The sequence below is a fragment of the Pteropus medius genome, unplaced genomic scaffold (genome assembly GCF_902729225.1).
Source record: "Pteropus medius unplaced genomic scaffold, Ma_sr-lr_union100, whole genome shotgun sequence".
In the NCBI taxonomy this organism is placed as follows: Eukaryota; Metazoa; Chordata; class Mammalia; order Chiroptera; family Pteropodidae; genus Pteropus; species Pteropus medius.
The window spans coordinates 3,981,422-4,005,993 of NW_024352783.1; the positions used below are offsets into that span (position 1 = coordinate 3,981,422).

Below are 24,572 nucleotides of genomic sequence, written 5' to 3' on the forward strand. Positions count from 1 at the left end.
TCAGTTTCCTCTTCCATGCCAGTATTGTTCCAATAGCTGGGTATACAACATTGAACCAAACTGATAAACTTGCTGCCCTCACAGACTTATATTTTGTGAAAAAGCTGGACAACAAATAAGTACATGAGTAATAATAAGTATGTTGGGTTAGGATAAGTGCTGTGGAGAAAATTAAATGAAGGTAAGGTGGAATAGGTAGTATTAGAGATGAAGTGTAATTTATATAGGATGGTCAGGGAAGGGGCAACTGATAAACCCCTGAACTGAGACTTGGAGTGAAGGAGCAAAGCTTGAGGATATCTGGGGGAGCTTTCCAGGCAGAGAAAATAATAAATGCCGAAGCCCTGAGATAATGAGTAAAAATAAAGGGAAGAGGTATGAAGGGTGAGCCGTAGGACACACCAGCATATAAGGGCAGGGAAAGAAGGAGGGTCCACCAAAGGAGAAAGAGATTGAGGAGCCACTGAGACAGGAAGAAAACAGAGAGAGAGGGATGTCCTGGAAACCAAGTACATAAAATGTTCAAAGAAAAAGAAGGAAGGCATAATCAACTGGATCAAATGCTAGTGACCAAATGTATGATGAGGATTGAGAATTGACCATTGGTTTTAGCAACAGGGGAATCACTGGTGACTTTGATGAGAGTAGTTGGGAGTAGCAAAAGTATGAAAGGAGAGAGTCGAATAGAGAATGGGAGAATTGGAGCAACAAATATAGACTTCAAGAAGTTTTGCTATAAGGGGAAATATCCAAATAAGACAAATTAGGGGCTATTACAGCATGTCTGTAAGTTAATTGGAATGATCCAGTAGGGAGGAAAAACTTGGATTGCAGGGGAGGGAAGTGACAACTACTGAACAGTATCCTTGAACAGAGTAGAGGTTGATTTTTTAAAAACAAGGCACTTAGGTATTTCTACAATCTAGGCCATGTGGAACACCCTTAGTAAACATTTTGCTATGAAGAGAAACTTAAAGTCAAAAATTAAGAACCACGCCAAAAACAATCCATCAAATGGGACAGTATTCAGCTATCAAAAAAAATGAGAGAATTTACACCCCAAGAATTGGAGGTAATAGAACAATCTGAAGGAGATTTTAAAACAAATGTTCTGAGTTGTATAAATTCTGAGTTATAAAAGTAGAAACCATAAAAAAAAAAAGAAAGAAAAAAGAACATTATGGAGAAAAAAGGAAGAAAGGATGGGAAGAAAGAAAGAAAAGAAAACGGTAGGGCCAAGTATGTTTTTTACAAACTAAAAGATATTCACTTTTTAAATTAAAAAAAGAAAAGGTCTAATCCTCATGACTGCCAGAAACAGCAAGTATCCCTGTTCCCATTGTAGAGATAAGGAAACTGAGATCAGAAGGGATAAGTGTCTAACTCAAAGCCACAAAGACATTCAGTTGCTGATTTTGAATTTGATCTCTACTTTTTCTGACTCCAAATTCCATGTTCTCAATTCTCTCTGCTGTATGATGCCCCAGGAGAAAGCAAGGCAGCTAGGACAAGCTGCTCAAAGAAGACATGGTAAAAAAATTTTTTAATAAATTCTATACTATTAAGACTTTGAAGTTAATACAAGAATGAACTTAAATTGCAGAAATTTGAAATAATATGTTGAATTGGGGGAGAGGTTCAGATTGATTGAAGGTTAAGGAAACATGGATATCAGTGGAGGATATCAGTATGGAAATGCTGACCACATGGACTGGGAAAGGAAGGGAGACCAGAACAGAAACCAACACTTTGCTCTGCCATCAAATTGTGGTTTATATCCTGTTGACTTCATCAGAGCAAATAATGATTTAACTCGTGGCAGAAGGAAACTGCATTGTCTTCTACGCACTATTTAGAGAATAGAGAATTAAAATACTAACTCTGTTTTTCTGGTTAGGAAAGTCCTAATATAACATATTACTTGTTTTGGGGGACATCCTGAAGGAGATCTTTAAGATGTTCAAAAGAATTCAGGTGAGGATGAGAAATGACTTTCCACAGTGTCTACCACTGACACAAGAGACCACAAAAGAAGTGACCTGGTTTGAGAAATCTGAGTACTAAAGTTTATATCTTTAAAAAAAAAAAAATCTGTGGATAAATCCTAATGCTTCTCTAACTAAACCAAATTCCTTCATGAGAACATAAAATGTCTTTGGAAAAGGGGTTCTCAATCCGAGGCTTCAGGATTTCAATGACCAACTGCTCTCAGTGCAGATATTGGAGGTAAGGGAATTTTTCTGGGAAGTTTCTCAAAAGGATCTTAGATTGTTTTTAAGTTTAAAAAGCCATTGCGTGCTTAGGTAGATTCCTTCAAACTTCTAAATCCATAGACCTGGAGAGATAAGAAAGAAATCCAGCTTTACTAGTATTGCATAATAGGCTGACTGGTCCCCTCATTTGTCATATGTTGAGCAGAGTTGAGTCACAGTATGGGAGGTGCTGCGAAGAAAGACCAGAAGGTCCATGCCATGGAGCAGTTGACAGTGGGGTTCCATGTTTTCTTGTGTTTTCAACATATTGAGACACAGAAATTGACATGTGTTGGATTCAGTGCAGAGTTTTAGCTAAACTAACTCTAACAAAATGTGCACATCGTATTAAAAGTTTCCTGCAAAGCAATTTCTGTTTGAAGGTTATAGTAATAATGCAGACATGGGTAAATGACAAGAAAATGGCATAACTACACTTCTAGCTTGAGCCTTTTGCAGATACATTGGGAAGTAATAACAATGCCAACCTAATCACATCTGGCACAAATATTTTAAATGTTAAAAAGTCTACTAGAAATGTGCATTTATATCTACTATCATTATGATGAATGTCACCCTAACTATACATATGTACATATTTACATTTATATATAGTGTTCATACATATGTAATGTGTGGAAATATACGTGTATATATTTATCTATATTATATGTAAATATATGTATATTAACATATATGTATGTGCGTATATATTTATACTTGTATGCACATGCATATGTAAATATATATTAGTATAAATATATGTGACAGAATAGAGTATTAAATATATAAAATTATAAATATATATAGTTTATATATATACACAGATCATATAAATGTATATGTCTCCATAATACAAAGATAATTTTTCAGCATTGTTTAACATTATGTAACATCCTATCAGATACTTTAGAAAATTTCATTATATCTAATGAAGAATATTTGGTAGCCCCATTTGATCCTAATAAATGAAAAACCAATACACAAAATTGTTTCATATAAAAAGTTTTAGTGCTTTTTAAGCCTGCAAGTTATTAAAACACAACGTATCTTCCAATTGGTTTGAAAGAGCTACTGGCTTACATTAGGGACTATGGAAATTAGTAGCCACATTTCATCAAAAATTATTGTTTAATTAGCAGATGGTAGTGAAAAAAGAATGTGTACTGCCAATGATGTACTTCTTCCATTTGGAGGTTTTGCAAAATTCTTTTTTCTCTAATGACAACCATTAAAACTGAGTGTCAAAAATAAACTAAACTTAGAACCAGGTCTGAAAAATCTCTTTATAATAGAGTGTTAAACCAAAATTTGCTCAAATAATGAGGCAAATTCAGTCTCAGATGTTAATTAGAGTTTTAATGGGAATTTTATTTAATATGTAAAACAGATACTTAAAAATATTATTTTTTTCATTCTTACCTTTCCTGACTTTTATCTTTGCATTTGTTTTATAATATATAATATGTAGGCAAAATAATACATGTATGTTATTTACAAATAAATACATATACAAATAGTAGCTATCCAGACTCAAAATACTTTTACTGGTGAGGAGTGCTTGATCAAAAAAGTGTAGAGCTTGCCCACTGTTCAAAATCAAGTGCTTCTCAACTGTGGCTGCACATCAGACTCACACAGAGGGCATATTAAGCCCAGGTTTCTTGCTTTCTCTTCTAATCAGATTCGCTGAGAAGTGGAGCCTAGAAATATGATTTTTTAACACATTCTTGAAGTGATGCTTTGGGCATTAATCTGAAGAGAAGCATTATAATGCACAGTTATAAATAATTGTCTATGAACTCAAACTTCAAGAGACAAACAGATCTAGTTAGTTCCCAAAACTTATATGGGCAGGAATGATGATAATACAACACAGGGAGTAATACAGTTGACTGGTAATCGGATGCCTTTGAAGGAAGTTAAATCAGAACAAGCTTTCAGTGCTGACTTTTGTCTATGAGCTCTAAGCAATCTCTTAGAAATCCCTTTAGTGTAATAGCTCAGCCACCTCTTTGTGCCTTAGTTCTCTTCTCAGTAAAATGAGAGATATGATAGCCACCTACTTCTTAGGATTGTTAAGAGAATTAGGTGAGATAATATACGTAAAATGCCTAGAATGGTGACTGGCATGTAGTAAAATCCCGCTGTTACTGATATCATAATTTTACTTATTATCCATTTTAGAATAAGAGATTCCTGGAGAGAATGTAATAAAAATTATTATATCTGAGTATAAACATTGTTTTTACCACACCGTTTTTGCCAGCGTTCAACATAATGTCCAGATATCTGAGAAGAAAAAACAACTGATTTGTAATGATTAGAAATGTGATAAAAGTCTCATCTAAATTAATTCGGTTATATAAAATATGACACATTCTGCAATAGTGTAACAAATATATTTTTCTTTAAGACTAAAAGTAAACCCAAATGAAAACCGTGGATGTTGTCTCATAGAAATACCCATCTACCACTAACTAATGCAGTTTTTTTTTTTTTTTTTTTTTTTTTTAGGTGAGGCAACCCTTGGTTGACCTCACAGATTGCAAGAACCTTGTCAGTTTACAATCCCTTATTTTTATTTTTTACACTTACAGCACCTGGTCTTCCTAGGTGGTCTACCATCCAAGTAGTAACCAGGCCCGACCCTGCTTAGCTTCCGAGATCAGACAGGATCGGTCTTGTTCAGGGCGGCATGGCCATAACTACCACTAATGCAGTTTTTTGTGACAGGCCAATCTCTATTTTATTTTATTTCTATCTTTTGAGAGTGAGCCTGTGCCTGTGAGTTTAAACTCTGTCCTCGTAGATATCAAGATTCCATCTTGATTCCATCAGGAAGAAAGTTAATATCTCCAACCACAGAACCTAAAATTCACTGAGTACTGGAATCTTGCGTGGCCAAAACTCTCTCTATATGTTGATCTCCCTTTTGAACTTCAATTCATGCCAGAAAAAGAGATCTAGCCTTTTTAGATGCAGATTTAAAAAGCTTCTGAATCTATAGGTGATTCTTTATCTCATTAACTGATTCTATATGTGATGCTTTATCTCATTAATTAAACCCTTCAAAAAATTTTAAAGAGGAGTTCTATTCCAGTAACAGTCTTAGAAGGATTTAGTAAGAGGCCTCATACTCCACTAAACCTTCCATCACCCAGAATTCTTCTTTGGTCCCCATAAGTGTCTCATCTTGATCCCTTTTTAACTGACTTCTACTTTTTACATGGTGACTTGTTACCACCCATTGGCTTCCTTGGCTTTAAGCCGCTTGATCCCTTTCTGGGCTGATGACCTTGCCAACTTTGGACAGCTAGACCTTGCCCTTGCTGAGTCTGTGACATTTACCTTGCCTTGATGGACGCCCGAAAATCCCATCAGCATTGAGCAGTGGGAGGTCCCATCTGTCCCTGCTGTCTGATGCTGGGGACGGCTGGACATCTGCCCACACTGAGCTTCTGTCTGCACCGGGTTTTTCAAATTGAACTTTCCTCCCTCTAACAGAAGCTTCCAGGAGCATGTGGTGACTCCTGAAGGTCTCCCAGATCAATAAGAGAAGCAAGCTTTTTCTTCCCCTGGAGAGACAGCAAGATGGGTGACTCATCTGTCACTGCTAATTAGCACAAAGGGTCTGAACACTGGGGAACAGAGACGGAAAAGGATTGAGATTAACCAGACACCAGGGTTTTAATTTTTTTTTTCCTCTGGAATGTAGCCTATTTATTATGTGATGTTAGAACACAGAGAAAATAAAGTTAATCAGCAGCAGTAGTCTGTTTCGGAAAGTTTGAAAGAGGGTCACCTCAGAGAGATTCAGGTTACACAAAGATGTGCAGAAGAAACAGCATTTAGCCAAAGATACAAACATAGCTTCATCTTGGAAGAAGCTGGTTACCAAGAATTAGGCATGGAATGCATTCATTAAAGCCTGCAGAATTCCAACCAAGATCTCTTCTTCTCTCTGATGCTAGACCCGTCAAACCAGGAGTTGGAAACTGGTAGCTTGTATTTCGTTGGGCAAGTACAACTTTAAAAATGCTAAATTTGAATGTGAACACCTTTATGTTGCATGCAATTTCCTCTTCCCCATAAGTCTGACCCTCCCTTTAAATCAGGTTCTTTTTTACATATTTACAGTACTAGCTGGCCTCTGAAGGCATTTGAACAGGATTGCTCAGTAATATTCTCTAGAAGGCAGAGGAGATGAGAGGTTGATGATGCCCACCTTGGATTCTGGCTTTTGGAGTCCATTAGGAATTCCTGAGAACTTTGCTGGCCAAAGGGTCAAGGGGGATTCAGGTGAAGGGGCAAAGCTGACTACTGCAGACTGAGCAGGGCATTGGCCTTGTAGCCTTTATCCCATAGTACACTCAAGCTTGCTTATCACTCTGTTGCCTCCACTAGGCACTAGGCTCTAGGCATCTAGAAACAGTTTGTTCCTCAAAATTCTTATTGTTTGGGGGAACTCTCAAGACAGAAATACTAAGGAATTGGCCAAGGTCAATAGCCTAGGTGTACTGTAACTATATTTCCAGAACCAAAATTCAGGTCTCATGGTCCAGAATTGGGAACATAGTATTTGAAATTGTGAATGCCCTAGAAAATTCATGACATATGAGAACTGGAGCTGTATAGATCTTAGCCACTGTCCACTGGGGTATGAGGTGTAGGGTGGTATACGGGGGTGCCTGGGAGAGGGAGATACATTACAGGGCTATACTCACTTGTAAACTGGGATCTGGACTTCTTTCTCAGTGAAGAATCCACTGAACGATCCCGAATTTTCTCCACACGCCTGAAAACATATGTATTCAAAGAGGTAGGGATCAGTGTAGACAACCTTCTTTGTGAGCCTGTGTGTCTCTACAGGGCTGCTACCAGAATTACCCAGGTTACCCATGGTTCTAGGAGGACAGACTTACAACCACATTCTTTTTACTCCAAATTGTATCACTGGAACCTCAGAAAACAATTATGTGAATCCTCTTTAGGTCCTTGCAGGGTCCTATGGTCCTCCATGATCAGATTCCACTTATCTCTGTGTCATACATTCCTGGGCTTTTTAAAGATCCTTGCTCCTTTCCTGACTGGGAGGGGGAAACAACAACAACAACAACAACAACAACAACAACGAGAAATCTCTTAACTCTGCTTTCTGAAAACCACCAAACTCCACCAAACTATCTAAAAATATATTCCTGAATTCTAACACATAGACTTATAAGATAGTAGAAAAAAAGAGCTAAAATATGACTTATATATGTAACATCAGGAGAGAGTAGCTTAGAAATGACTAAAAGAATATCACTTTTTCTTTGACTGGACGTGTGGCCTGGATTTAATATGGCATAATAGGACAAAACCAGGGTGAAAGTTCTACAGTAGCACCTATCAAGAATAGGTTAGAATAGTCAGAGAAATGGAGAAGACAACTTAAAAGGACTTTATTCTCAGGCTTAAGGAGAACGAATGAAGACTTTTAAGTAAAAAAAGTACTATCAATGAATTTTACTCTAGTAATCTAGTAATAAATGTTTGGTAAATGAATTCTTACAGGATTTATCATCTATGTATCTTGTAATTCTTTTCTATTCAAGTAGAATCTGAGCAGAGAATAGAAACTTGATACATTTATTTTCTGGTGTAATAAAGAAAAAAAGAAACATTTTGTGTAAGTAAAGGAATATATTTATAAGGAAGAGACATCTTTTCATAAAAGACTTTTCAAAAATTTGTTTTGAGTCATTTTTAAATAAAAGTGTCTAAAAGAATATAAATATATGGTGATAAATATTTTATAATTGTTTTATAAAAATGCTCATTGCAACAACAAAAGACAGGACAGCCATCATTCCTGACTTAACTACACTTTAATTCATTAATTTTCATTAGGTATTACATTCACAATATTCACAATTCATAAGCTATCAAAGAGTAGATAATGAAAGGACTTCCTCCCAGTCCTGTTGCCCGGTCATCCAGTTACGATCCCTTGTGACAATTAACATTTTTAGTTTTTTGGGTATCCTTTCAAATATATTTTAAGCAATGTGTATACTAAATATACATTTCCCCTCTTTTATACAAACAGTAGTATACTAACTATAGAGTTCTTCAGTTGGCTTTTTTCACAGAATATATTGTATATTATATATTGATAATCATTTCATAGCACTACATAAGGAGTTCCTTTATTTTTACAACAGTGTAGCATTGTTCCCTATTTTTATTAAATCATTCTACTAAAGGATATTTAGGTTGATTTACTATATTGCTATAAAAATGCTATCTTAAATAATCTATACATATATCATTTTGCAAACATGTAAGAATATCTGTAGAAATAAACTTTTAGAAGTATAATTTCTGGATCAAGGGCATATACATTTGTAATTTTGATAGTCATTGCTAAATCCTCTTTCACTGAGTTATACAAATATGCACTCCCACTGGCAATGTATAAGAATGCCAGTTTCCTACACTCTCATCAATATATTGTGTTATTAAACTTTGCTTGTTAGATAATTAAAAGATGATATTTCAGTGTGATTTAATTTGCATTTTCTTTTATTTTGAGTGAGGTTGAACAATTTTGCATTTTTAAAATGACACACATTCCTTTTCTGCAATCTATTTTATATCCTTGCCCTTTTTTTCTATTAAGTTGATGGTCTTTTTCTTGTTGATTTTTAGGAAATCTTTATTAGTGAAATTAACCCTTTATCTGTGTTACAAGTTGAAACATAATATTCCCAGTAAACTGGATGCCTTTTAAATCTATTTATTGTATTTCTGCCGAGAGGAAATTTTTAAAGGTTTTTCTTTATTTTTGTGTGATCCTGAGAAAGAGTGGATTCATCTTATATTTCAATGGTTATTTTTTTCATTTACAACACATTTTTTATTCATTTGGAACTTATTATGATTTATAGTTTAAAGTATTAATTCAGATTTACTTTTTGCTAAATTTACAATTCCCAGGATTGAGATCCTACTTTTAATTATACTATACTCTTAGAAGTATGTGAGTCTATTTTTGGTCTTCCTAATTAGTCTCTATCCTTTCATGTGCCAGTTCCATAAAGTTAATTATTATAAATATTAAAATATTTTAATATATAGCAGAGCTAAATCTACTTATTTTTCTTCTTTGTCAGGTTTTCGGGGACTGTTTTGGCTTATTTTTCCATATGAACTTTGTAATCAGCTGGTCCAGTTTTATCCAGACTAAGAATATGAAATCTTTTTTTATTCTAAAAAGTGTAAACTACCCATAGAAAAAGTATTGTCGGTTATATAAAAAGGCAAAAATAATTTCATTTAGGTTTTATAATAATGACAAAATGTTTAATTTCATTCTCTAAATTAAAGTAGATTAATAAAATTTCACTTAATAAATGTAATAAATTAAGAAAATATACTTCAAATCCATATTAAGGAGAATTTGGAACAGTGGTTGTCAAGGAGGAGAAATCTTGCCCCCAAGGGACATTTGGTAATGTCCGAAAACATTTGTCATGGTCATGACTGGGGCACGGGTGTTGGTGCTCCTGGCATTTACTGGGTGGAAGCCAGAGATGCTGCTAAACATCCTGTAATGCTCAAGATAGCACACCACCTCACAACAAAGCATCTAATACGAAAATACCAATAGCACAGAGGCTGAGAAACCTTGATTTAGAAAGAGAAGCAGAAAGACAGAGGTTGGTTTTTTTTTGCTTTTTTTTTTTTTAAGAAAAATATGAAGAAAAGGGGAAGATGAAGACAATGAGAGAGAAAAGGTGAACAAAGGTGATAGAAAGTGGTAAAGTTCTAGTTCTCTAGGAAATTTGATGTGGTATCATGTGAAAGTCTTACAACTCTAGATAGATATTAGAAAGTACCTACATTTCATGAGCTATCATGGGCAGTCTGCTATTTTCTGTCTAATAACTGAGACGATCAGGGAGAGAATGACTGAATGAATGAGTTTAGTTTATTTAAAGATAACCTTTCTTTGTACTAATGGGAGCTTGTGTCTGAGATAATTCATGTGTTAGAAAAGTTAACAGAAAAATATGTAATCAAATTTCGTATCATCAAATATATCAAACAATATTATGTATCATTATTGACTGTTTTAATGTATATTACTATAATTATGAATGAGACTTAGAATCATTGATTTATAAGCCACATATATTTATTTATCCTTTATTTATTTTTTCTACTGCATTGTTGGTTCATTTATTGGTTTATGTGATCTTTAGATATTAAAATAAATCAAACTTTGTGTGCCATTTTGTACTACAAACAAATAAAAATATGACGTGTTCCTGGGGTATAATGGGTGATAGTTTTCAGGGATCCATTTAGAGTTAACAAAGCTCTCAACATTTGACTAACGTAAAGTAAGTTACATTTTTGCTAAGTGTCTACTTCGTTTTTTTCTAAAACCTAATTCAGACTTTTTTGTCCTTGTGACATTTTCTCTCCTGCTCATTTACATCTTTGTGCTGTGTGTAGTGCATAACTTTATTATTAATTCTGAGGTTATTTTTTTCAACATTCCAAAAATAGAAAATTTCCTATGTGTCCAGCAATAATCTTTCAATTATTCTATGTAGCTGATAAAGTGCTTCGACAACTAATAGAGCTTAGCTGTTGAATTCTGATGGTTAGAGTAAGCCAACAACTCTGTGTGTAGCTCTTGGAAAAGGGTACAACTTTTTTGAGCTCTGATTGGTAGAATTTAATGTGGCCTGATTGTACCAAAAGTGACTGATCTGTGATCACAAGAATTAGTGTTGAAATGACCATATGTTTCATTTTTAGTTTACAAAATATACCATATCTGCTAATTTCCAGTTCCGTGGATACTATAGATGAAATGCCTCAAAATCAATGCTACCCATCAGGGTGGCTATAATAAAGATAGATAATAAGTGTTGACTAAGATGTGTAATTGGAACACTCATACACTGCTAGTTGAACTATGAAATGCTGCGGCCACTTTGAAAAAGTCTGGCAGTTTCTCAAGTGGTTGGTTAAACATAATGTTACCATATGACCTAACAATTCCACTCCTAGGTATGTACTCAAAAGATTTTAAAACATATGTCCAGACAAAAACTTGTACACATATGTTCATATTGGGATTCTTCATAATAGCCAGAAAGTAGAAACAACTCAAAGTGTCCATCAGTGGTGCTAAAAAAAAATTATACATTATATTCATGCAAGGGAATATTATCCAGCCATGAAAAGAAATGAAGTACTGATACATGCTATCAACATGGATGAGCCTTAAAAATATTATGCTAAGTGAAAGAAATCAGAAAATGCCATATGTTGTATGATTTCACTTATGTTAATTGTCTAGAATAGGCAAATGTATGGAGACCGAAAACAGATTAGTGGTTGCCTAAAGCTGTGGGTGTTGGAGGTTTGGGGCCAATTGAAAGAGACTGCAAAGGATATGGAGTTTCTTTTGAGGGTGACGAAAATGTTCCAAATTTGATTATCATGATGGTTGTACAATTCTGTAAATACAGTAAAACCCACTGAATTGTACACTTCAAATGGGCGAACTATATAGTATATAAATCAAATCTCGATAAAGCCGTCCAAAAAACTCCACAATGAAACAAAAAAAGGTTACTTAATTCAAACCAGATATTGTTGCTTAATCTTGGAAACAAAAATAAAAACCACAATGTCCTCCCATAAATAATTTTTAAATTCTGCAATCTCGAGTTATCCGGTGTGGTCTCAGGAAAGTTCACAGTGACATATGTCCTTGTACCTGAAGACCCTGCATAGTTGTACCCTAGGTGATTCCTTTTAAATGAGAAGTTTCAATAAGTTCTGATTTTTTATAAGAAACCTACCCAATTAGACAAATTAGTTAGACAAATATATAGTCATTAGAAGTTATATTACTTGGTTTGTAATTTTAGCTGTAGGGAGCAATATAATTTAGCAATACGTTTAATTTTTGTGATTTTAAAAAATTTTCTTGTTTTTTATTTCCCTCTAATATTTTATTATGAAAAATTTCAAACATACAGTTGAAAAAATTATAGTTAAGATCAGTCTACCCACCAATAGATTTTACCATTTACATTTTATTATGCTTGTTTTAGCGCTTACCTATCCATCTATTTATCCTGCTATCCTTTCATTTATCCACCTTGTTTTTGACATATTTCAAAGCTCCAGCTATTAGTACATGTCCTCTTGAATACTTTAGTATTTACACCATTAGCTGGAATTTGATATTTATTCATATATTTTTTAACATGTAATTTAATTACCTTGAAGTGGATAAATCCTGAGCATATATTTGCTGGATTTTGATAAGAGTATATAAATCTGTAACCCAAACTTGTCAAGGTATAGAACATGACCATTATCTTAGAAAGTTCCTTCCTGCCCCTCTCAGTCAATCATGCTGCACTCCTTCCTCCCCTCAAAGATATGTCAACTGTTCTCTTTACTCCATTTTAGTTTCATTTTTTTTTTTTTAAAAATAGGATAAACAGAGTACAGAATATGAGGACAGGCTGTGGATATAGGTCTAACAAATGACAATCATATCTTTGTATATGTTTGTATCTGGTCAGACCATAGCTAATACTATCAATATTACCTTTCACTTAGTGGTAGTGACTTAGAGTGAGGTGTTCCTATTTTTTCCTCCTACAGATAATGTGACAAACATTTACTTATAAATCTTTGTACCCATGCATGATTATTAATAGTCAAAATTAGTAATGTCTTCTTTTATCTGAACCAGTCAAAGATTCTCACATGCTCTCTATTTCTAATTAAATGCAATGGTCATCCAATATCCAGAAATCTGCACAGCTTGCAGCTCTCTGCCTAAAGAGGTAAAATCAGTCATCAGATGGCCTGGTATTGAGCGCTCAATGATTTGGGGATGAACTGGAGATGAGTTTTGCTCAAAGCCCAATGCTGAACACTCATAGAGAATATCTGGTGGTTGTTCCAGACAAATAGAGGTATCTGATCCTTCTTGTTATCTTCTCTGAAGCTGAAATTAGGGTCCTAAAGTGAAATCCGGTTTTAACTTATTTTTAATTTATTTGGAACCTGAGGTGAAAAATGTCTTCTTAATCTAACCACTGAGACATATTTATCAAAAATAACCAGCAAGCTAGATTTCTAAACAAACTCTAAGCAGGGACTATGCAGATGTTACTCTTCTCTGTCGCCTCTTTCAAGACAGGGCACTCTGATCTTGCTTATACATTGTGCATAGCCATGGTCTTAATCTGTTATTTCCATCCTCTCTAGTGGGAAGGAAAAGTCACTACATGGTAGATCCAAGAGTTTCAGGCCCATCTGGAATTTTCTTAAGGAGTTCTTATAAATATGAAGTGGCTGGTTATTGATACATATTGCCTTATTGCCCTTCTCTTTCCCAAAAGATTATGCATGCTACTATTATTATTACTAAAAAGGCTATAATTCTTTTAAGCAATTCACTTTTTGAAGCATGTTTGAATTAGCTAGGGCTGCCATAACAAAATACCACAGTCTGGGGGCTTAAACAACAGATATTTATTTTCTCACAGGCTTAGAGGCTGAAAGTCTGAGACCAAGGCTCCCTGAGGCCTTTCTCCAGGGAGAAGATGGCCCTCTTCTCCCTGTGTCTGCACATACTCTTCCTTCTGTGAGTATTTGTGTCCTATTTTCCTTATAAAGATACAAGTCATATTGGATTGGGGCCCACCAATCCAATTGTGACCTCATTTTACTTTAATTACCTCTTTAAAGGCCTTATCTCCAAGTACAGTCATTTTCTGAGGTACCGAGGGTTAGCACTTCAACATACAAATATTTGGGGGATAAAATTTAGTCTATAACAAATCATAGAACACATAAGAAAAAATCCCTGCATAAAACCATAAGAAAAATATGAGCATAAGAAAAAGTAAAAATTTCATAGCTTCATCAACTTGAGACTCATTCTTATTTTTGCTCAAATGCAGATCTAATTGATTCTTTTTCGTGGTTCTTATCCAGCAGTTAACAAGGCTAACGTCAATGCAAGTATGTTGTTAATTTAGTCACAAACCCAGCATTAAGTATTATTAAACAAAAAAACCTAACTAGTTACATATTACTCTTTTAATTCAACTTTCCTGAATGAATTTCCTAGGTTGAATGTTTTCCCTTAGGTTTACTTGTTACATATATTTTTTTCACTTATGGTCATTTAACTATTTTAGGTCAATGTTTTTCTTACTTGATTAAACTCCTTTTTAAATATATATTTAAATATAACCTATACATAATCTAAAACACTATTGAAAAACAATATGTTTTTAAAACTTTTTTCTAGTAGTTGCCTACTCTTTAGTATTGTCTCCAGGATTTCTATAAAAGAAATAAGTTTCTATTAAAGAAATATGGATAATTGGAAAGGGAGTCTTGTAGCACTTTACATAAGACTATGAATATATCAATTGTCCACATCAAAGAATGGGGGTGGGATTCTGCAACTGGAAATGAGAAATGAGATGACACACACAAAACAGTGACATTTAGACAATAGGAACTGGTGGGGAACCCTACTGGCAGGTACTGGAAAAAAGTGTTGGAAACTTGCTCGTATGCAACTATTTGGTATATGGGCATCCTACAAGTGGGGCCTGATGATGACAGGATACTACACTTGGTTCATTTGCCAGCAAACTACGAGGCTGTTGATGTCTTTTCTCAGTATGCCAAAGTGGCCAACCCAACGGAAATGCAAGGGGTATGTGTCCCTATTTTTCAGCATCAGTGTTTTTTAATCTTTGGAAAGTTGTGTTGATGTTTGGAAAGAATTTCATTCCCATATTGATACTAAATCCCCCAGGCACTAAAATACAAACCCCAAAATAAAGAAAGTCATCTTCAATCTGCACCTTAAAAGGAGATAATGGTAGGGAGCCACAGCTCCTCCTTTTCTTTGTCTTTTGTTATATCTCTTCCATCACTACTATGCAGAAGATGTACATAGACTATTTAGTCTGTACTCTGGGCTGAACAGTTTGGATGGGAATCTTGCCCTTCTGGTTCTGATAAGATTTTCCCTCTAAGAACTCCTACATTTAGGATTCCCCAGGACCAACAAGAGCAAGATGGGGTACTGATTTCTAGATGGGGATTTGAAAATGTTTATAACTACCTGAACTTGGAAATATTGCTTAGTTAGCCAAACCCTCTGAGGCTCTCCAGTTAAGTACACCTACCTGCTCTCATCCTCAATTTGTCTTTATTGCCTCCCCAGTTCACTCTCTTTAATTCCTATTTCTAGTGACTGGCAACTGTTAGTATCTGAGCAAACTTGCTCAGATACAACTATTTGCTCTCTGGTCGTCTTAAAACTGGGTTCCAATGGGGATACTACACTTGGCTCATTTGCCTGCAAACTATGAGCGATCAAGGTGATGGCTGAGATTAGGTTTGGAGCAAGAAGGAAGGGCTCTTTTCATTGAGGACACATTTCTAAGATGCTTTGAGGAAATCCCAGCACAGATAAGGTCTGGGTGGAAGGAGGTTAGAGAAATAGGTCCTGGTATATATTGTGCAACACTTCTGAAGGACAGGGAACATCTGGCTCCACAGTTAAGACTACTTGGGATATTCTACTTAGGCAAGACAAACCTCTGCCCAGAGACCTATATTTCACCATTCTAATTACATTTCTGTGGTCCACAAACCACTAGCCTCACAGGACCTTTTTCCTGCTTTTAGCTGCTGATTTCCTAAAATTGAAGTCTCTATACAAAGCACGGGAAGAAACCTGATTTTGTTTTTTGGGATTGTCATTTTATGTAATTAATAATAATGGCTATGGCTGGTCTTATAAGGTGTAGAGGAGGTAGGAGAGGGAATCCAGTGTATCTTTAAGGGAAGACAGTGAAGTAGATAGCATATTTTTGGAGGCCAGGAAGTGTTGGGTATTTAAGGTACTGTTTTTCAAATTTAATATGCATATACATTACTGGTGATATTATTAAAATATAGATTCTGATTCACTAGTTTTGGGATGGGTCTATGAACAGTACTTTCAGTAGCACCCCTTAGGAGCCCCCAGGGCAGTGTAGAGGATTGGGATGTTAGGCAGGGCTTAACAGGAGCTCCTGATGGAATCATAGGTAGAGACAACTCCCCCTGTAAGGTCCACGTCAGCGACTAGACAAGAAGTATGATCCCTCGGATCTCCTTCAAATTTACTATTCTGATTTTGGGTTCTGAGATCCAACAAGCTAGTTTTTGAACTTTTGGGGTCACAGACCTCTGCGGGAAGCAATGAATCGTCTCATTTCCCAAAACGCACAGTCTCCTAATTCTGTATACCGCTTTAGGTCCCGCGGGCGGGTCCACAGCCCCGGTGCAAGCCTTCTGCCTGGCCTTGGGGTCCGGGAGCCGCGATCTAGGCGGTTCTGCGTCTCAGCATCTGGTGCGCCTCCGCGTCAGGCTCGCGCCGGGGCGTGCCGGAGGCGTGTCCAGGACATGCCGTGGGCGGGGCCAAGACGGCGAAGGCCGCGCCCCTCGGCCGAGCGAGAGGCCGAGCTTGCTGCATTGCAGCCGCCGCGGCGCCGCTCGGCTCCTCACTCCCAACAATGGCGGCTCCGAGCCCGAGCGGCGGCGGCGGCTCCGGGGGTGGCAGCGGCAGCGGCACCCCGGGCCCCGTAGGGTCCCCGGCGTCGGGCCACCTGGCCGTCAGCAGCATGCAGGGTAAGGAACGCGGCAGCGCCGAGACCTCGGCTCCCTGGCGCGGCCGTCGGCGTCGTCGCGGCCTGTCCCCGCGGCCGCGGACGCCCCCGGACCGGCTAAGGAAGCCACCGAAGCCGCCCGCTCCTGCCTCACTCCCTCCTTCGCGGCTTCCTACCCCATGCTGGCCGCCTCGGGCTCGACCTGAATCCGGGCTCCGGCCCGCGCAGGCCCCGGCCGCGGCCTTTGCCTGCACTCGGCCCCTGGGCCCTGCCCGGCTGCCCCGTGGATTCGCGGGGCCCACCTGGCCCGGGACCGCCCCCGCGGTCGCCCCCATCGCGGCCGCTGCTTACCTGGCGCGCGCCCCGCCCGCGTTTCCGGGAACGCGCCGGCCAAGGTTGCTGCGGGGCGGGAGGCGCCGCGGGGCCTGGTTCCCTGACCCCTGGCCGCTCAGGTAGGCGGCGGTGGCCGCCGCGTCCCGGTGCCCCTCAGTCCTGCGCCCCTCGGCCCTGCGCCCTTGCTCGGCTACCCGCCGCCGCAGTGGGGCCCAGCTCAGGGCCATCTTGGTTCCCTTCAGGGCACAGCTGCAGCCGGACCACCGAGTTGACCTCTGGGCTCCGCGGTTCTCTTAGACCCTATGTTTCCAAACTTCTTCAGGGTTTCAGTGCGCTGGTTCGGGCGGGGGAGTTGCTCAGCCCTGTGCCACCTGTAAGGTAGTTAGACAGCCATTGGCTTGGGAGAGGCCATTTGTACCGGGCTAGGGATTTCTGTTAGCATTGCATGCAGAAAAAATAAAAAAGAGTGGATTCCGTTTAAATGGAGAGATACAAGAAATAGGCAGGAGTCAAGATGCACTGTGTAGTGTCTGGATATTTGAGGCAGCTCTCCTATTTAATGGCTTTTCCCGCTGGGAATGCTTATTAGCTCTGTGTAGCTCTTGACAGGGGGTGTTGTGAAAATACCAGGCCCTAGCCAATTAGGGACCATTTCCTTAAGTTTACTGGGGAATTTCGAGTAGCAATGCTATTTTTAAAAGGGAATCTCAGAAATCTCTTGACAACTTTAGCAAACTGCTTATGTTAAATTATTAGCAGAATCAGTTGGACTACCCATTGATGGTCAGTGTGGCCATGGTTCCTAAAGGGCTCCTTGGTCTCTTAACCGTGTGTCTAGTTAGGTTCAACATTTATTGAAGCTAACTCGCGTTTATGAGTGTGCGTGATTCAGGAAGCAGAGGCAGGATTCTATTCATTTTTATAACCGTGTCACCCTCCCCATGAGATAATTTTAATATATGTAAAGAACAGTGATAGATATTTAGACAGGATGATGTCAGAGCTCAGAGGACACTCTCTGTGCAGGCCCTCAGATAATTAATTCAAATTGAATTCGTTATTGGATGACACTGTGTTGCACAGCACAATATACAGTTGAAGTACAAGATATGTTTCCTGATCTTACAGCTTTACAATTTAGTTTTTGGTGTGGAGAAATGAAACAGCAAAATGAAAGTTTAGGATTGTGTTGCTTATTCAAATGGATAACTTATAAAAATAATGCAATTTTGGGGGGTGGTGCTATTTTGGGGGAATAAGGAGGTCATATTTTGAAAAAGCTGTATAAATTTATTTTTGTTCAAAAAATATTGAGTATTGGCCCAGTGCCAGACATAGTACTGTGGCACTGGGGATATAGAAAATTATGACTCAGACAGTCTCATCCCTGATGGTGCTTACCCTCTTGATAGAATGGAAGAGGGAAGACATGCAGGTAAATAAAAAACAAGCTGGATTTCGTGATAGACGATAATAGGGGAGAGGGTAATCTGCTTTTATAAGATGATCAAAGAGGATCTGTCTGGACAGATGACCCTATTATGCTAAAGAAGAGAGTTCTAGGCAGAGGGAATAGTGTGTATAAAGGTTCTGGAGTGGGAAAGAGCTTGGAGTTTTCTAGGAACTCAAAGTTGTTGTAGTTAGGGATTCTGATGCTCTCCCTTTTCCTTCCTCATCCCTGTGTTTTGATACCTAGTAAGCAAAACTTTCTAATACGCTGAACCCATTTGAAAAGAGAGGAGGAGGACATAAAACTCAATTACTGATGAATTTTCTTTTACAGTACTGTATATAGCCTTGATTGATTCAGAAATCTATTATATCTGTTATTTGAACCTCTTTTGATTACGAAGAATGAGGGGGGAAGTGCTTGAAATTCTCAGGATGTTGTCTAACATACTTCAGGTTAGAAAGCATGATCTTAAGCAGCAGAGATTTAGTATCTCATTTTTGTTTTGTAATGTTAGAACCTAACTTCTAATACTTCATCAACCAAGGACCTTTTACTTTAGGTCAGACTTCACAGAGATGGTCCTTAAAAGATGTTTGGTATATTTCTACCCCTCCCCACAATCTGCTTCCACTTGCCACCCCAAAACACTGCCTTTCTGGGAGTTGTTAATGATTGTGCTCTTTCAAACCGCAGGATCCAGTTGTGGGACATATGGAAGACATTTCATATAACAGTCATTGGAGATCCTTCTGTGGCATAAGTACTATGTGGGGTACTGGATAACTCTGCATACCTTTTCAGTATTTTCAAACTTGGACCACCACTCTGGATGTTTGTGGCTTGACTAGTCCAAGTTGAGAAATATTGTTTTCTTAATATCATAAAGCTTAAGAGCCAGGGCTCTGGAGTTCTGGATTTCACTTCCCTCATTAAGACTTAAGATTTTTGTGAACCTCTCCAAGCCTCAGTTTCTCAGTTGCAAAGTAGGAATAATGCTTACCTCACAGGTACTCTGAGAATGCATGTAAAACATGGGCCTGGCATATAATAAGGATACATGTTAGCAATATATGTTAGCCACTATCATTGTTAGTAGCAATAATACTGCTATTTGTAACGGTCTCTTTTGTTATTAGTAGGTGAATTTCTTAGCCTTCATGATCCACTCATAGTTTCTTTAGCTTCATTATTGAGTCCTACCCTTCTCTCTAAATTGTTGATTTCCATTTTTCATTATTGAGCATTTTTTTTTTCAGAATATGCTTGACGAATCTTTATTTTACCTGGTTTAAGTAACTCTTCTGCCATATACAAGCTCCATGACCTTGGGGAAATTACTCATTTAATTTATTAAAATAGGGATATTATCTACCTTACTGGGCTATTGTGAGAATCACATTATTGGATTAATGAATGTGAAGTATTTGAAAATTATAAAACATCTATAAGTATATAAGAATTTTTATTAAACATAGTTACCTGCTTCAGTTACTAGTCACTTAAAATGTACTAGATTTAAAAGATCTCATAAACACAAGAAGTTAAATTATAGAAAACAAGGCAGGAGAAAGTAAAACTTTTCCTTAAACTTACTCAAGTAGCTAAGAAATGACAGTTGTTTAAAACAAAAAAAATGTTTAGAATGGTTAGAATCTATAGTTGATTGTGAAGAACTTGTTACAGGAAGTATGGTATATGTTGTAGGTAACTCTGATTCTGTTAATGTGTTGTTTTAGACACATGTGCTGTTTTGTTACACATCACATATAGATGTGTAACAAAACTTATGGACTAGTCCAGTCCTTATCCTCAGGTGAACCTTTTATAAATCTCAATTTAAGTAAAAAGATGATAGTTGCTTCTACTTTTAAAAAACACAAAACTTTCAAGTGTAATGAAGCATATCTTTTAAGTGAATAAAGATTTAAAATCAATATATTTCTAATATTTGAGTCTGTATAAAATATTAATGAGATGCCATATTTGTGATTATATTGGACTACTTACCATTTAGTCTGTGGTTTTCAAGAATCACAGGAGGGTGCCTTTATCTTAATTCTAAAGACTGAAATGTGTGGACATTGAATATACGTAGTTCCAGATCCTAGAATTGCTTGCCTTTCCCAATGTATTGTATACTATTTCTTTTACCATTTATTTGATATAACCTGACACAAGTCCAGCTCAAAAAATTAGTTCTCCCCTGAAAACACATATTGCATTTCGCTACATTCACTTAAAAATGAGAGCAAACCTAGAATTAAAATTTTTAAGGTAGAAAAATATATTGCTTTTAAGATACTTGTTTTGTCATACTTTCCTTTAATGTACTCTATCAGAGTGAATATGTGCTGAAACTTGTTTAAGGTGGTGTATTAGTTAACCCTGTATTTTGAGTAATGTTTTCTTTTTTCGTAAAGTTCTCCGTTTTCATTCTCTTTCTTTTACCTAATTTGAGAATCTGGGTTGATTTGGGCCCATAGTTTTCCTGTTAGGGTCAGGAGATCATAATCATACACAATCCAGGTCAATCTTCTTTGCAGTCTTCATCTCTAGAAGATAGAGATGGTCCAAATGATACAACCTAGAAATTTTAAGTCACACTTAAAAAGGGAAACTAATAGTGCAGCTCTTTTTCTGTATCCTTGCCTAATTGGATGTTTGTATGCTTCGTTTAAAGGTAGCTGGGCATAGTCCCTTTTTGTAGATTAGAGAACCGACATTTAAGTAATTTGCCCTAGTCCAGGTAGGTTTTAATCCATCTGTTTGGTGGCCTTTGCTCTTACTACTCTATCTCACAGGTTCATATGGTTCTCTGAGCTCTCTTTAAGTCATTTCAGCCATTCAGATCTGATAGAAGAATCTTTGCCAGAAGTGATGCAGATTCAGGAATAGAAGGGAAAGATTATTTTAGATTTCAGTAAGGGGGTGGAAGCTTTAAACATCCAGCCACATTTGGGTTGATCTTGGAAACTTTGTACTTCCTGACGCACTTGTATGAAATTGCATTGGCATTTTGAATTTGGAGGCATTTTGATTGAGAATTTGTAAGTAGAAAACTTTAATTAGACCTTGGCCCAAGAGGCTAGTGTAGATATGAAAGGCAAAAGAACTCTTTGAACACCATGCATGCTATATAAAAGGAACCTACTTAACGTAAGAGTTAATAGCATAACATTGCTATCCTGGCTAAATCTGCCATCCGGGCAAATTCTTGTCCCTGTTAATGGGCATGGGTTAGCTTCTAGCCCTTTTCCCCAACTCCAGAAAGTCTTCATGTGTCTTTTCACATGCTTGGCAGGATTGAGAATTAATATATACTTGTAGAAAGGATTCAAGGGCAAGGAGTGATAAGACTGGCCCAGTGTGTGGCTACATAAATGAAAGGAAGCATTGGCCAGTAGTTAGTACAACTCAAGATGGACCTTTTGAAAGAAAATAATCATGTCATACACAGCTTGATTCTTGAAGAAAAATATGTCGTTCCCTACTACAGGGGAAGATGATCAAAGTGGACACCACAGCAGCTTTTTCAAGCTGTATTTCATCTTACCAAAAAATCACTCAAATGAAAATTTTAAAAGGGGAAAACAAGGTAAGTGTTCCCATATATAGTTCTGCTATATTTTTGACATGCCTGTGTCAATTCATTACCTGACTTTGCTAAAAAAAAAAAAAAAGGGAGACATTAAGTGGTTCCCCTGTATGTTTACCAGTATCCCTGAGATCTGGGTTAGGTTTCTGTTGGGGTGGGCGGGGAATAGCGACCTTTTTGAAGTGGTTAGAGCCTTCAGGACAGCAGACTGTGTCTGGGGAGAGCTGTAGCAGAAATGCAGAGAATGGGGTGGGGATCCCTCCTCTGTCTGGAATCCACTTTTAACTCTCTTAAGGTGACTGGGAATGAAAAGAAGGACTGGTTTTGTGTAGGTTAAGCTGGTGTGGTAGGAAGGTGACACAATCGTTGCTCACCTGAGGGAGAGACCAGGAATAATAATGATTATAATAATAATAACCTGCTTTATTCTAGGATCTGTGTCAGACATTTTAGATACATTGCCTAATTTAATCATCACAAAATACTTTGTGTATTATTATTCTATTTTACAGATTAAAAAATTGAGGCTTACAGTCACATAGTTAATAAATTGCTCTCCCTGGGTGTATTAGGCTTCATTGAACAGGCTTGGGGTGATAATCTAACATTAAATTACATAACTGAAGAGTAAATATGGCAGTCATTGGCCATAGGTAAGAAGAAGAAGAACTGGCATATAAGAACTGACAAGATCCCAAATTTTAAAAAATGTGGAAAGGATTTTATGAGTATTTGTAAAATCATGAATGGTTCTGGATGATGTAGGCAACCTAGAATTACTAAATGAAGGTGGCTCTTTTTTAAGTTTGAGAAATGTGAAGTAAGGAAAGCTAAATGAAATACAGCAGGAGATAAATCTTGTGATACCAAAGTACAATGAAAATAGAAATTTTGGACAAGGTTAGATAAATTCTTATATGTTAGAACTATAAAAATGTACTATGAGTAATTTTGCAGTTTGAGACGTGTCAACATTTTGAGGTTGAAGCCTTGGGACAGCAAACAACTAGACTGTTCATGCTGTGTCAGAAAGAAGACATGGTGGCTTGGTCTATGTGTATGAACCAGTAAGGCAGCTCTGATTTTCTTTACATTAGTGTGGATTCATACTGTAATTCATAATCCATTTTCCGCAGTACTAAATCCAGGATGTCTAAGGAACCATCAAGAACTACTGAGAAGGTAGAAAACCACTTATGCCCATGCCCTCTCCCTGGATTATAACATCAGCCTAGAGGAAGGGGAGGAGAAATAACTGCAACACCTTGTAAAGGCCATTATACCAGCAGAATTAAGTGTAGACACATTGTTTTCAAATTCTAAAATAAAATTAACAGATATTCTTAGCTTTATATTACAAATGAAAAACGTTCAAGTGAAATGACTTGTTTAAGTTTCACACTTGGAACTAGAATCCGTGTCTTCTGGCCTTCTTCATTTGATTTTCTGCTTTATCAAATAATGTTTGCTTTTATTTTTATATACACTTACACACATCCTAAACGGCCTTTTAAACTAATATAGGCATGATTACTTTATTTTGTAGTTACAGTCAATTGTAGGTTTCAAGTTATGGCCAGTTAAGGGCTCCCAAGATTGAGGTAAGAGGGTAAGACTGAGGGGAAAATGTGAGAAGGAGAGTAGGAGAAAAATGGAGGGTGAGTAAGGCCCAAATAGCTTTATTTCTTTTGTAGGCTTACTAGCACTCTGCCTAGTACATCTCAATATTTATTCTTGGGAGTCTAAGATTTAATGTAAATAAACTTGCCTGGGACCAGATAAAATGAGACAGACTCAAATTCGAATTGGGAGGATCATTAAAGTTAAGTCTCACTGTACAGATAACTCATCAGGATAAAAAAGAGTGAAGCATCTAAGATTTTAAAAATTAACTAGTTATTAGCAGCATATCCAACTGATTAGTACTCATGGAGTTGGAGATGCAGGACTTAAAGGATGTGAGTGGAAAGACGGCATTCAGAATTTTTGAGACAAGGGAGACCTAAGAAATGGAACATATGCGAATGAATATTAATATACTAATTATAGCATAGCCACAAACTTGCTTTTCATAAAGTTGATACTGAAAGTTTTCATCACCATTGCTTTCCCACCATCTTCCTCTTGCACAGGAGTGCTGGTGGTCCCCTGGGCCCCTCCCCGCCCTTTGAATATAATGAACTAGGGGAGCTATTTGATACTTTCTCAAATATTTACTACTA

General features: G+C 37.2%; 1 protein-coding gene and 1 pseudogene across 5 annotated transcripts in view; one reads left to right on the forward strand and one right to left on the reverse strand.

The window, feature by feature from the left end:
* Nucleotides 1-4,843: 4,843 nt before the first annotated feature.
* On the reverse strand, nt 4,844-4,962 carry LOC120590019 (uncharacterized; annotated as a pseudogene).
* An 11,842-nt stretch (nt 4,963-16,804) lies between these two features.
* MAP2K4 (mitogen-activated protein kinase kinase 4) overlaps nt 16,805-24,572 on the forward strand; it is a 100,791-nt gene continuing 93,023 nt past the window's right edge. For 2 of the 5 annotated variants that reach the window (XM_039847376.1, XM_039847377.1), the window contains exons 1-2: nt 16,805-16,991; nt 22,252-22,350. In XM_039847376.1, the coding sequence (XP_039703310.1) occupies nt 16,877-16,991; nt 22,252-22,350 (214 nt within the window). In that variant the 5' untranslated portion in view covers nt 16,805-16,876. The remainder of the gene's footprint in view (nt 16,992-22,251; nt 22,351-24,572) is intronic. The other 3 variants (XM_039847380.1, XM_039847379.1, XM_039847378.1) reach the window with 3 other exon arrangements.